Raw genomic sequence first — 14,427 nt, 5'->3', positions numbered from 1 at the left:
TCATGAGCTAGGACTTCYGCCCACAGTAATGGTGCAACCAGGGAAGCAAAAGAGCCATCATTCTAGCTGTTCCTGAAAATGAGTTTGTGAAGCTATTAAACTAAATTGTAGGTACAGAATTGGTACAGAATCTTATCTGTAGATTATTTTATGCTGTATTGGGTTGAATATACAAAAAAGCAGTTCGTTATACTGCATTCTAGACGACTAAAGTAGAGCAGAATCCACACTGCTTTATTTGCTAAGTTCTGTGTATTTCTGTAAGGTGTAAAATATGATGGATATGATTTTTCAAAAAGCCAGGAATTTCTTGGATGTAAGACTACCAATTTCTGAAAAGGGAAGATAAGGGGTGTGATATATCAGCAACAAAGATTAGTAAAAGCTTTTATTTGGCCAAGTTTTAATTAGCTGTGCTGTTGCCCTTTTTTGGTTTTACTTTAAATTAAAGGTCCATATGGAAATAATGAAAATGTGACTCTGGAGAGACACTTCAAAGAGAGATCCTGAAGACATCAGGGGTATTTACACTGACAGCAACATTATGAAATTCACAGTATTTTTAAATTAAGGATATGACTGAATAATTGCCAGTCCTATGCGCTTACATATTCTAATTGAAATTTTACATTCTGGCATAAACTATGAATCCTAAATATAGGCAGCACGGTCTTTTCTTTGGAACTTGCTACACAAATACATCAGTTATGACATTTTAATTGGACATGCTTTTATTATTTTAAAAATAGCTGTCTGAAGAGTCTTCAAGCCAGCCAGTTCACTACTGTCAATGGCAAACACTGTAATATTCAAAATACTTGCTTCACCTTTAAGGAGTGCAGTAATTTTCAAGAGCCAAACAAAAYAGATAATCTAACTGATTACTTAGCTAATCTACTAATATTTTGTATGTAGCTGTCCGATGGTTTACTATTTTGTTATTCCACTAATGGAATTGGCTAAGAAAACATGAATGTAAAGTCCAAGTTCTTTGGAGAGTCACCGAAATCCTATGGTAGCCTTATTTTCCAAAACATAATAGTTTGGCTCCTAGCCTGATGGTGACATCAGACATGACTTAAACCTACAGAAACCATAGTTTCTCGTGTATCTAACACAGCCAGCCCCAAACACTCAGCTGGCCTCCTGTCTCCCCTCCCCCATTTCTGTATTAAAGTTTTTCCAATGTGAACTTGGGGAATATAAAAAGAGCTGCAGAAGCAGGACACAACTGATAATGCATGACATCCCAAGATGAAGAGCCATGCTTTCCAGAGCAATGCACTTGGTGAACAGAGAGAGGTGAGGGAGAGAGGCCGTGAATGAAGGATGCTTTACAATTACTGTTTGCACACAGAATTCCTCTGAGATCAATAGTGCAGGAATCACATTCATTTCAATGGGATTCATTTATTTTAGAATGTTAGAAAAGCAACTGCTGCACATAACACAGGCAGAGTAATACTTTCACTGTATTACACTGGCCATGGTAATTTGGATCACTGTGAAAGATATTATTTACTACAAAAGAAATGAAGCCTTAGAAGTGGCTAGAAGGGCCTCAGAATTTTTAATGAGATGTGTTATACTATGTCTAGCACTGACACCTTTAAAACAGGAAAAGCAAATACTCTGCAAATTAAGATATGAATGCAGTTAAAGATTCAATATCAAATGAATGCATTGGGAGAAGAAAACACCCTGGCAAAGCACTGATCCAGCAAAGCATTTGGACAGCTTCAAGTATATGAGCAGKCTCACTGAAATAAGAGGGGGAAGGTTGAAGGTAAAAACATACCCATGCTAAAACATTCTTCTAGTTTAAGATTATATGTTCAGATTCATCAGCTAATTGTCTTTATAAACCATAACTCTTTCCAAATTTAAATAACATTCCAAATAATTGCTTGTGAATTTAAAAGCATCCCCTACCTTAAACTATTATGGACATACAGAATGGAGTCTGGAAAGGATTTCAGGGTTTGTTCTCGTTTTTAGATTTACATTTGTGATTTGCCCCATGCCTTATTTCAGAAAGCATGCAACTAAAACCAATCATTTTGGTAAGCAAAAAAAAAAAAAAAAAAAAAAAAAAAAAAAAAAAAAAAAAAGGCGGGGGGTAAGGGATCTCAGAAGGTCACTTACAGCAATATTTCTCAACCTCTTTAAATCCAAAGATCCCTCAAACATTTCTGAAAAAAGTTCAGGGGCCACCTTAGCAGCAAAGCCACAGTTTGTTTATGACAAACTCAAAATCAGGCCTAACCGAACAGCTGTAATTTTTTTTTCCATCTGCTTTGCTTCTCTTCAGGATGCTTTTTGTTGTTGTCCAGTTGAAACTTCTGGCAACTTTTTGTGATGTCCCATGGTTCGCTGATTGAGACACACAGATCCAGACYACCTTCTTGCCTAACATGGGTCCAACCATATCTGACAGATAATTATCTATTTTTAAAATCCTCCAGGGGTGGTGATGCTACAAATTTCTCCAATCAATCAACTCTAGATGTTTAACTACCTCAACTTTTGGAAAGATTTTTCTAATGCCAACCTAAACCTTACAGCAATATAAAGCTGTTATTGTTTGTCCTAATCACTATGAATCACCAACAGACTCTCCTTCAAAAAACTTTTTTAATTCACTGGAAGACTTACTAATGACTCTCCTTAGCCTTCTCCTTCCAAAGGCCCCACAACCACACCCCCTTCTCACCCACCCTCAATGGACACATCTTTTCTAAACTTCCAGGCATTCCTGCTGCTCTCCTTTGAAGTCTCTCCAATTGTCCATGCTCTTTATGAAGTACAGTATCAAAACCTGGGACTTTAGCAGGACTGAGATCATTCCCCCTTCTTGTGGGCTGTTCTCKTCTTCATAAATCCTAGTACAGTGACTGTCTTTAGCAACAGTATGACACTGTTAATCCCTGTTCCTTTTCTACAGAACCGTTACCAAGACAGTTCTTCCTGATTTTGTATTTTGCATAGATGTCTGTTGAATAGTTGAACTCTTTTTTCCAGATCATTTCTCCAAATAGTCAATATTTTGAATCTTGATCTTGCCATTTGAGATATTTGCAGGCTCTACTAAGTTTGATGTTATTATTCCAGTAACAGCATGATACATGAAAATACCAAACAACAGTAGGCCAAGTACAAGTCCCTGAGAAACCTGATTCAATATGCTCTTCCCTTCTATGAACTTCCCTCAAAGTACTATTTTCCAAACGTCTGACATCCACTTCATTTAGACAAGTACTGCATTACACAATAAACATCATTTGATTTTTAAACTGATGATCATCAATAAACACTAATTTTAGACTGCCTTCCTCCTCAAATCCACCAGTTACATTTCTGCTCTGAGGTGGTACTGGCAGTTGTTAACTCTTAGGAATGAAGGGAGAAAAGCCTTTGAGTCAGAGATTTGGAAAAAGAAGAGGCTAAAACTGCGCAGAAATGAAAACCAGTGGGCCCCAAGGTTTCCCATGGAACTAGAGACACATGAGCTGAAACTAATGAAGAGGAAGAGGGGCAATAAACGTTGGCAAGCAAAAATAGCTGTTCATTTTAGCTATCAATATTCAATAACAATAAATGTCAAATTTTAAAAGTCTAGATATCTATTTGCTGCTTCTTTCTTAGCCACAAGGCCTGTCACAACAGGAAATTAGATTGTTTTGACATAATTTGGTCTCGACAAATCTGTGTTGGCTGTTACAATTGGCATATACAATTTGAGATGTCAAAAGATTTATATCATTGAGAAGGTAAAGCCAATAGTGGAAGTTCTGATGGGCCTAACAAGAGAGTGTCATAATAAAGAAATCACTCAGAGGAACTTGGTTCAGTACAGTAAGCAATCAGAAAAACACACTGCTGTTATTTAGCCAACTTGCTAAAAGAGAAATACTTTTACTTCTGCTCTAAATTTATGCACATTTTATGGAGAAAACCATGAGCTAAATGTATATAACACAACATAAATCTCAGGAGAAAAGAAATTCCTTTCCTTTTAACATTGCTTTCCCTTTGTAGTAAACTTCATGACTGGCAGTACGTTTTCATCCAAATATGCGCACATACAAAATTACAGATACATCTCACTCCCCCAGTGACTTTATAACACGTTGCTAGGTAACAGTGCACACAAGTCAGGTTTCCAGACCTTTAGTAAGTCACCATAAAATAACTGCATAGGCCTTTTGCATGAATAATGTACATTTGTATCCTTTTTCTGATGCCAATAGATCAGACATTGAAAACATGACCGTCTGCCAAACTGTAAATAGCTCCCCATCAACTGCTACAAGAAAAACAACAGATCAAAATGTTGCGTGTTTTTTCAGCTTTCAGGCTTTTCTCTCCCCTCTTACTTTCTGCTCCCATTCTTGCTACATGCAGCCATCATGAGCACTATCATCTACAGTTCAGTACWGCTGATGCGGAGTCACTTAGCGCACAACACGTACTTAAGGAATACTAATTTAAAACAGACATCAGAACAGCATATATGAGACAGGTGTCAGACAATATCAAAAATGGGTTTCATATAGAGTTCAAATGTGAAAATCAATTTTAAAAAAGTGCAGGCAAACCAAAACAGACTCTCTCATGCTCCATTTTTCAGTCATAATAACAAATTATATCAACTTACTTTTTTTTTTTTTTTTTAAGGGAAGGTTTTGTGGCTTCTTCTAACCCTCAGAGGAAACTGTTAGTTCCAAATCATTTTACTTCCTGCTTGTCTTCTGTTCTTATTATTTCTCCCGGCTGGCGCAATGAAGCCTCAGGTTTGATTTCTTATTTTTCCCCATTCTATTCTGTCTCCACAGAACTGTGCTCCCAGAGGTATAAAGGTCTGGGCCGATGAGGACAGACAGCCTTTCCAAAATATCTGGCTGCAGTATCACCAAGGTGATTAGAACAGAGCTTATCTAGTTCACCTGACACTAACATTTACTGAAATGCAATTTACATTTCACTTACAGGAAAAAGTTGACCAATCATCTTTTATTTAAAAGGATAACTTCCATCTCCAAAGTCTAAAAATTACCAGAGGGACTTCCATCTCCTTGCGAAACAGAAGTTTCTTCAGTGACTTTTTTTCTGCCTTCTTCCTTTTTAAAGGTCAATTTTGAAAACATTCAGTACAGAACATCTCCCCAGCATGTCCCCAGTGCTGAAATGTTCAGTCAAATCAGTAAGAGAACACGTAACATATAATGCATTCTCTCTAAATACTTCTTCAGATTTTCACATACTCATATGATTCTCACAGCAATAATCTGACAATGAAAAAACAGAATAAACCCACGGTTTGTATTAGATAGGGATGGTAATTAAGAACAGTAATCATCAAAAGTTGTCCCCAAACAACTAAGACTACCAATTTTTTGAATGAAAATAACCAAGAAATCCAGCAACACAGATCCATACTTCACAAGCATTGAATAGTTTGACCTCATACACTCCTCTGAAAGGAAAGACAGCAATACTTCACTGGTCCTATTTAACAGATGGGCAAAGGCAGAGAAGATAAAGGCTGAATTTTCCAAGATGCTGGGCATTTGTGACCCTCAGTGATTTTAAACTGGAACTACAGGTATTCAAAAACATACCAAACAAGACTTGCCAAGCTAATTGTCACTGTACATCATTGGCCTAGAAAAAAAGTTCTTATTCCCAATCCCAGTTTTTAACAATTAACAATATTCCCATTTTCTCTCACCATTTGCCCTCTTCCCTGCATCATGCACCTCACTCATCAAAAGAAACAAGCAGTGACAAATAAAGAAGCTGCAACTGTTTTCTCCCTGCAATTCCACGACATGGCAGACCTAGGGTTTCTTAGCCCATAAAAGGAGTAGCTGATGCTGCCACTCTGATGTTCAATTACCTGACAGCTTCATGAGAAAATCTGATGCCATCTTGACAGAGATGTCTTGGCTGAATAGCGCCGATGCTGTGTTGGCCACAAAGTCAGAGGAGTCCTTCAGCTTCACATTGTTGGGGGCTCTGTCAATAGTGCTAAGAGCAAAAGGTGAAGTTGCGATGCCACTGTCATCTTTGGGCTCTTCTTTTACTAGCAAAGGTGGAATGCCTCCACTAGCCTGCCCAGCCACATCGGGCGTTTTAGACACAACTGCTGATCCCGTGAGGTCAGGTCCACCTCCTTCCCTCTGCAGTCCAGGACAGGAGTCACTATTTAGCTGTGGTGACCCCTTGACCTCAGTTTCTGGTATTTCCTCCTTCACTTTGGATTCTGTCCTGAGGAAATGCTGATGGCAACGCATGTGGAGTTTCAGGCTGAAGTGGCGGGAGGAGGTAAAAGGGCATAGCTGGCATTGAAAGGTCTCACCCCTGTCTTGGTGCTGATGGACCTGGTTCAAAAGGTGAAAGATAAAAGCATGTATTAAGCAAAACAGTTCACAAATATTACAGAAATCTCAACTCTATGCTTCACATCATTTTTTTAAAAAAGTCAACTAATGACTGAATTCTTCATTCTGAACACTTGGAAAAGAGTCAGATACTAAGAACAGTAGGATTCTTTCACCYAGACACTTCGAAGTCAAAGAACATAAACATCAGACTTGACTAACAAATAAAAAAAAAAGAAAAAAGAAAACCCCAAGCAGATACATCTTGTTTCTGCAGTATAGAAATGAAGAAGTCTGCTTAAACAGCCCTTATAAACTGGTCTTGATGACCTGTCACTGCATAAAAAGACCTCCAAGCTGTAACTAGCTGCTTCCTTGACTGAAAAAAATGCCAGAAACCCCTTACCTATTATTATACGTTCTGCTAAGCATAATCATTCTGTGCAACCTCATAAACAAAAAATGTTCAGAGCAACCCAGCAAAACCCCAACCTGAGTAGTAATGTCCATCGTCAATTTATGTATCATTAGGGCAAAAACACAGCAGCTGGCAATACCAAGGAGATATTGAAACATTTTGTTGCAAATTAATTCTACCAGAAAGTCAATAGTTCTGTTATGATAAAATACAAATATGAGAGATGGCTTTCGTCATCTATTCTACTTTATCAGTCAATTAATGACCTAAATTAATTTTACTGTTCTCATATTTTAACTGCAAGCTCTTCCTCAGACTATGTGCTCCAATATAACTACAGAGTGCCCGGTAACCTCAGGTCTGATCCTGATTACCTTTTAAAGGGAACTCTGTCCATCCGTCCATCCATTTACATGCTAGCTATTTCAACAGACATGCACATTAATATAAGCTATATACATAAACAACTATGATATAATTATACAATATCTTGGTTAACACAGTACTGGCAGGTACACTGAAAAGTTTTTTTYTCTCTGCAGCTTCATCAATACCTTTTAAAACCTGACAATAGCCCTCAGGACTATTCCCTGTAGAAAGACTGCCAAATATATACATTTGTTCCTTACTAATTGATGAATATGCGATCGGGACAAACTGGCACCAACTGAGCCCCACACATTCATTTTCACTTGTGACTTGAGACAGATTTTTGTTGGAAAATGGCAATTTGTTGAACCCAAAATATTTCATCTGAAACACTGGGCAGGAGGGGAGAAGGGAGGAGGTTCAATGAACTCTTGGCAAATCGGGCATGATTCCTCTACCCTGCTGAGTGGCACTCTACCTCTCTCCCTGGGCTGGCTCAGAAGCAGCCAGCTGTGCCAGGGTTTCAAGGCTTGCTGCCATAGCCTGGAAGTCCAAAAGCCCTAACAGCCCCCGGCTCTAATCAACGCTCTGCTTTACAGCAGGGTGCCTGGAAGGCCTGGCTCTAGCTAAGGCTCTCAGTACTGTCAGGTTTCCTGCAGAGCTGAGACCTAGATCCTGCGAGTCCTGGTGCAGATCCTGCTGGCCCTGGTGGTAGGTGTAGCGTTTCCCAAACACAACCTTGTCAAATTTCAGGTTGGAGGAAGTTTCACATTTAGCCTCATTCATTCTGTATACAAGATGAATTCAGTCACAAGCTCATATCCAGCATTCTCAGATCTACTTGCAACATACGCAGGACCTGAACTCAGGCCTGCTAGGAGATAAAGCTGAGAGATCTTCTAGCCCCTTTTGCATTCAGTGAAAACAGATGCTATGTAGTATGCAGTATTCAGCAGTGCTATGTAATCGCTCTTTCAGCAGTTCTTCAAGGGTCCAGATATTAGGTGCTAAATAAATAGCAAGAGAGAGTTTCTGTTGGCCAGCAGCTTTATGGAATGACATTCTTTGTATGTATAAACATGACATTACAGATCAAGTAATCCCGTAATCTTAAAATTGCAACTGACAACAACAGCAAAAAATTAAAAGCTAATGCTAACCTAAAGACAGTTTTAAAGTAACAGCCTTACAGATGAATAGCAGCACCCTAAATTCTAAGTATTAACACATTACAATGAAAATACCAACAAAATTATCTACCTACACTACTGGAAACAGCATGGTCTGTAAGCATGGCAGTATATAAGCAATTTTCTTCATGAAGAGCACTGAGATATACCAATGGTAGCAAGCACCCTCACCATGGCAACTTTCTCTCTAACACCCACTGAGGCTCTGTGTGCCAGGGTTTCTCTCCAGGATCTCCACCCATCATTTCCCTGTACATATTTAACTACTTCTAGAGGTCCAATATTACAATCATCAACAAGCTTCCAAAGGCTGTCACTGCTTCAGTCAAGTGGCAGAGTCTGTGTGGGAGAACACTTTCTCTTCCCAGAAGCGTGGCATGCCACCTTTGCATATCTTTTGCGAAAGGATGAGAATTGGGAGGACTGATCCATCTGATCTCAATTTCTCTCCTGTCCAAAGACAACAGCAATGTCACTAACGGATTTCTCATTAGAAAAATATGTTTATAACTTGCAGCCAAGAAATGACAGAATTCAAAAAGAAAGATTTAGAGTTTTAAAAGGTACAGTTTTAGATCTCCATAAATAATATATGAAATAACATCAAGTCCAATCTTTAACCTCCAACATCCTGGATCCAGTCCCATTATAAGAACTTTTTTTAATTGTCAAGAATAAGTAATAATACTTACTTAAAAATATAAACGTTATTAGAAATATAAACTACGAATTGAAGTCCCTTTAAAGAAAAAATATCCTCTGTTCTAAAACCATCTCTACAGCATCTAAAAGAGCCAGACCTCTTCAATGTATGGTATTTAGAGGGAATAGTCATGGCAGAGGCTACTTAGTGTAGAAAAGAAGCAAGAAGCCCTGTTGAGCTAAGCAGAGGGCCACAGGGGAGATCTAAGGTAAGCCACATAATGTTACACTTCAAAAAGCTACCTCCTCCCTCTGTGAGGCAAGGAACAGCTTTCATGCTGTGCTAACGCTGCCCAAACCAATAGATGTCCTCTTTAGAGTCAGCTAGGCTTCTGCTACTGGTAGCAGGGCTACTGCAAAGAAGGAAGGACAGCCTCTTGCACGGACAGCCATAGCATGCTGACCCAACTCCTGTTCCCCCATGACAAGAGCCACAGGCAGGAGGAGACAGGAGGGCAGCTGACAGGATTTCTCCAAAGTCTCAGTCAGAGCCCTGCTGCTGCTAAATCTGGCTCTTTCCAAATTATGCTGCAATAAACTGGAGTGCATAACCTGTTCATAGAGAATGGTTCTTACAAAATCCCATAAAACTACAGTTGACTCACACCAAAAAGCATGAAGGACTTTTAGCTTCTGAGTCCATTTTATGTGGCTGTGAATATTCTCCTTGACTGTGTAAAGTACTTGCTTCATCTTTATTTTATTCTACAGTTTTCCCAGCCTCAAAAGATATTTTGTGGTTTCTATGTTTTTTTCTGCACATGCTTGTTATGAACTACACAAGTGAGTTTCAATGGATCTACACAGCTTACAAACTTCAGCACCAGTTTAAAGATTTGGGGACAAATTATCTATTGGTTAAAAAAAAAATGGGGGGGCTTCTTTCAGTTTCACTTGCTGCCTCCTCATTATCATATTATTGTCTATCACACATCATTTTGATCACATCTCCTTTCCAGACCTGGTAGTCCTATTCTTTTCAATTTCTTTCTTCAAAGAGAGTTCTTGTGGTACCACTAATCATTTTCAGTATCAGTTTTTTTAAATCTCTATTTCTGATATATCTTTTTGATGCACAATGACCAGAACTGAGTATCACATCTTAAGTGAAATCACATCATCTATTTCTATAATAGTACTATTTTCAGTGTTATTTCTGTTCTATTCTACAGATATTCGAATGTCTAATGTACTTTTTAACCACTGTTGCACATGCCAAGAAAACATTTTCACTGATTTTTCTACAACAACACCTAGATACATTCCCTGAGTAGTTCAGTTCATTATATTAAATACAGCTAGGTGCATCAGTTTAGACTTTTCTTTCCAAGGTGCCCTACCTTGTGTTTGTCAACAGTAACTTTATTTGCCATCAGGTTGATCTATCAGCCAATCTCTTTACATTCCTTCTCAAGTTTTTTGTTTTTTGTTTTTTGTTTTTTTTCTTTTTTCCCCTAATTTTGATTCGTATAAATCAGGTTTTGTAGTTTGCAATTCTGTTTATTACCCCAGAGTCATCATTTTGTGAAGATTAGGTTTCTTAAAATACACTCAATTCCATTCTTAGCAAGGGAACACCCCTCTGTTAGCCTTCTGTGATGCTTAAAATTGCCAATTCCTTCCCACCGTTTGTTTTGCTGTCTTTTGGTGAATTTCTGATTTGCCAGTGTACTCTGCATTGCTTAATTTATTTGGCAGCTCTTCTTAGTAAGAAGTTTTGCCAAAGGCTTTTTTTTAAAGGCCAGTTAAATTTCAACTGATTCTTAAGTACATAACTTTCTTGACATGCTCAAAATGTCTTAGCAGATGGACACACGATTTTCTTTTACAGAAGCCACGTGTCCCTATCATATCACATCATTCACATCCTCACATTTTTTCCTGTTAGATTTTTTCATTAAGTCACCAACATTTCTGGTATCATATGCGATTTGTCAAATCACCTTTTCATACTTAAAAGCAACATCCTTGCTGAGCTACCAGCCAGTTCTAGTGATAAGCTGTACGCTGGCTTCTACAGCTGTACCAGTTACAAATGGATGTGATCCCACTTAGTAGTGAATAACGAGGACGGTGTAGGGGAGGGAAACAGTGGCACAGGCCAGTCCTCCTGCAGTTCGGTAGTACTGGTGAGGTAAATCTTCTCTTGTCCCCTTCCTAAAGTTGGGGTAATGCTACTTGCACAGGCTTCTGCACTCCACGTATGAGGCCCAGGAAGAGAAAGGATGATGTTCATCCTTCTTTGTGGGATTCAGTAGTATTTTGTGCTGTTTTTTTAAACCCCCAGAATAAGAGATGTTCTTTAACCCCCATCTTTAAGCAACATTAGAACATAAGGTGGTGAGGGGTGAACACATTCTTATATTTGCTTCTAGTTACTCAAGCTGCTTACTTTCTGTGACCTAATAGCTACTTTTTACTTTACCTACTATATGTTTTTCTTTTTGTTTGAAATGGATTACAATTTTCATGAGGGGTATCTAATTTGTTTAAGCAACTACTATAGCCTGGCAATTTAGCCACACTTCCCTCCATACTTAGCTTTTTCTGATTTTTTTTTTTTTGATCTGCTTCAGTAAAATGCCCTCTTCTGAGACCACATTTGGATATACTTGAGAGTCCTCCATCTTGCGTCTATCGTATGCTCTCTGCCTTTTCATTTAGAGCTCTTTTCTGACAAGCTCCCTCATTTCAAAAATACTGCCCTTTCAGAAGTTTAGTGCTACAGTGCTAGTTTTGATATGATCCTTCCCCTAAGGACACATGCATTATTTATACAGTATTTTCTTTTTGAAAACTGTTTCTTTGCTTTGCTTAGAAGTGAAGGGAGAAAAAGCTTCTCTGCATGCCTGGACTAGCCATTCAAAAAMTGGTTCTTTTAGAGGCTTTAAGGCATCAGTGTATTTTCTGTCTTAAGCTTGTCTCATATGTAGAAAGTGATTAGTTTAAAAAGCAGATAGCTGAAATCACTTGTATGCATCTGAGACACAGATACAGATATTAACTTGCTGCAAAGCTGTATAAGTTTGTATTACCTCCCCTCAACTGAGGTGAGGTAATGGAGTCACAGGAGCCTCCCATAATTTTTCAAGCTTTGTTTAAGCAAAACAAAACAAAAAACTTCCCATGAAATACAACCAACCTCCTTCCCTCAATACGGTAAAGATGTTTTAAAAGCAACTTGCTCTATGCTTCATCAAAAGGGATTGTGAATGCTCATTCAGTTTTCTGACAGACTTCAGGGAAGCAAGAAAGAGGCAAAAGCAAATCACTAAGGGGTACTGAGCACCTGGCTACATTCTTCAGGGCCTTTTCTTATTTCCACTATCATGTAATTAGTAGCCTCTCTAGTTGGGAGGCTGATTATAACCCTCTTAATACTACACAGGAGTATTAATCTAAGATCTCCCTACACAGTTCCTCTCCTCAAGGAACAGAAGCATAAAGATTCTGTGGTTGAGCATCACCTTACTTGTGTGCCCCTACATCTACCTTCTCTGTTAAGCTTCATCTTGCATTTCTTCATTTTCTGTCATACCATTCTGCTTCAGTAAGTGTTGACTACGCCAAGCTTCTCTTCCATTGCTGGAAGAGCTAGTTCACCCATTTCTGCATTATGTCTATATAGCAGTACAAGAAACATTTAATGATATTATTTTTGGCCATATGCTCTTCCCCGTTCCCCTTTCCAAGTGCTCAGACTAATATCCTGTTGCTTTCTTGGAACATATCTCTATGATCTCACAGCCTATTCTTCCACCAATTGCTCAGGAAGATATGTGCATGATCCAAAAATACCAATTGGCCAAAATCTGACTGATGCTTGTGGTGCTGCTCTGAGGTAAATTTAATCCCTACCTGTCTACCAGGAAAAACAGAAAAGTCTGAAAATGTCTTGCTGAATTACACTACCCCTTTCTGTTGCTTTCTGCTGCTTCAGAACAAGTCCATAAAATATTCCTTCTCTCAAGGAGAAAATAACATACTCCAACGGAGTATGTGTTTAGATAAACAGAGAGAAGGACTTGAGAACAACCTTGCTGCCTGCCCAGACACAACACTTACCCATTCATTTTGTTCAGTTTCATTTTCAATATTCTCAGAGCCCTTGGAAACCATGCTATGGTACCAGAATTAAGTGCCAAGATGCTAGACAGATTTCTGTGGAAAAGGGCCAAAACCTGTGGTTATGCAAGTGTTATAATTTGTCTCCAGAACAGACTAATAGAATCTGTACCATGTCTATTTTAGGGTTTTTCTAAGGTGCCTATCACTGTGGAATCTAAATGCCATATAACAATTACAGATAACACTGTATGCCTTAAAAGGCAGGATTCTTGATCTGCCTTGCTCATTGTGTGTCTGCGCGGGTATTTTCCTTCCGCTTCCCTTCTTGCCTTTCACTTCCTCGTCTCCAGTTGAGGGCTGGTCCTGGCAAAGTGCCCTTAATGGAGGAAAGCTTCATCAACATGGGGCACAGTGCATGTAGATCTGAACAGGCACAGGGCTGGACTGATTCCAGCTCTCTCTCAAGTAAGATTTCCTCTAGCAGCAAACAAGACACCAAAAATGTTGGCAACATTGTGTTCTGGGCCAGTGAGTTTGATACACTATAATTAACATAAAATTACACATTAATTATAAAGTAGTTATTATTTATTAACCTAAAAATGTACACAATAAGAAAGTCCCATATGGACACATACACACAAATCACCAATGGAAATCAAACCTATGAACTCCCTACTTTCAATGGAAAATGCCTACAAGAACCTAGAAGAAAAGCAAGAGGTATTCCAGCTTAGGGCTATGCTGCCTGGATGGAAACAGAGACAATACTTCCAGATTTTGGAGACTGCAGCTAGAAAAAATACTTCAGCAGGTTTTGTCTGTCATCCTCATYAATGGAAAATGAAACCTGAAAACTGAAGAGGCACATATAGGAATAAACTTGGCTTGCAATAGGGTCCTGGATTAAAAATTGGCTTATAATGATGAACAACACCAACCTAACACTATAAATTTGAGTAGCATTTTGGTTTAGGAAAAAAAAAAAAAAAAAAAAGAACACGTCTTCATCTGCAGCCACTGTAGATTCATGTGGAGGGAGAGAGGGGTGGAGAGCTAGAAACAGCTCTGCCTTTGTGGATTGCCTGCCAGGAAGCAGCTAAGGTAGTTCCCAGAGGAACCAGGTAGTGCCCAAAGGATCCCGGGACAACAAAGAGCTCTGAAACCTCCAACTGGCATAACCCGGGTGCTGCATCCCAAGAAAATCTCAGCTTTACTGTACTGTTTCTGATGGGTATTTATTCCATCTTGAACACTGGTGTTTTATATAGGTTTCAATTTTATAAGTTTTTTTTTT

At 38.7% G+C, this 14,427-nt stretch overlaps 1 protein-coding gene across 1 annotated transcript in view; it reads right to left on the bottom strand.

Annotated features, from left to right (window-relative positions):
- ZNF827 (zinc finger protein 827) overlaps positions 1–14,427 on the bottom strand; it is a 91,236-nt gene that overhangs the window by 56,860 nt on the left and 19,949 nt on the right. Inside the window, exon 5 of the mRNA XM_085313149.1 lies at positions 5,900–6,383. Coding sequence (XP_085169275.1) covers positions 5,900–6,383 — 484 coding nt within the window. The remainder of the gene's footprint in view (positions 1–5,899; positions 6,384–14,427) is intronic.

This window comes from Rhea americana, unplaced genomic scaffold (assembly GCF_003343005.1).
Source record: "Rhea americana isolate MKP2758 unplaced genomic scaffold, rheAme1 scaffold_38, whole genome shotgun sequence".
Classification (NCBI taxonomy): Eukaryota; Metazoa; Chordata; class Aves; order Rheiformes; family Rheidae; genus Rhea; species Rhea americana.
This window is presented reverse-complemented; position numbering and strand designations above follow the sequence as displayed.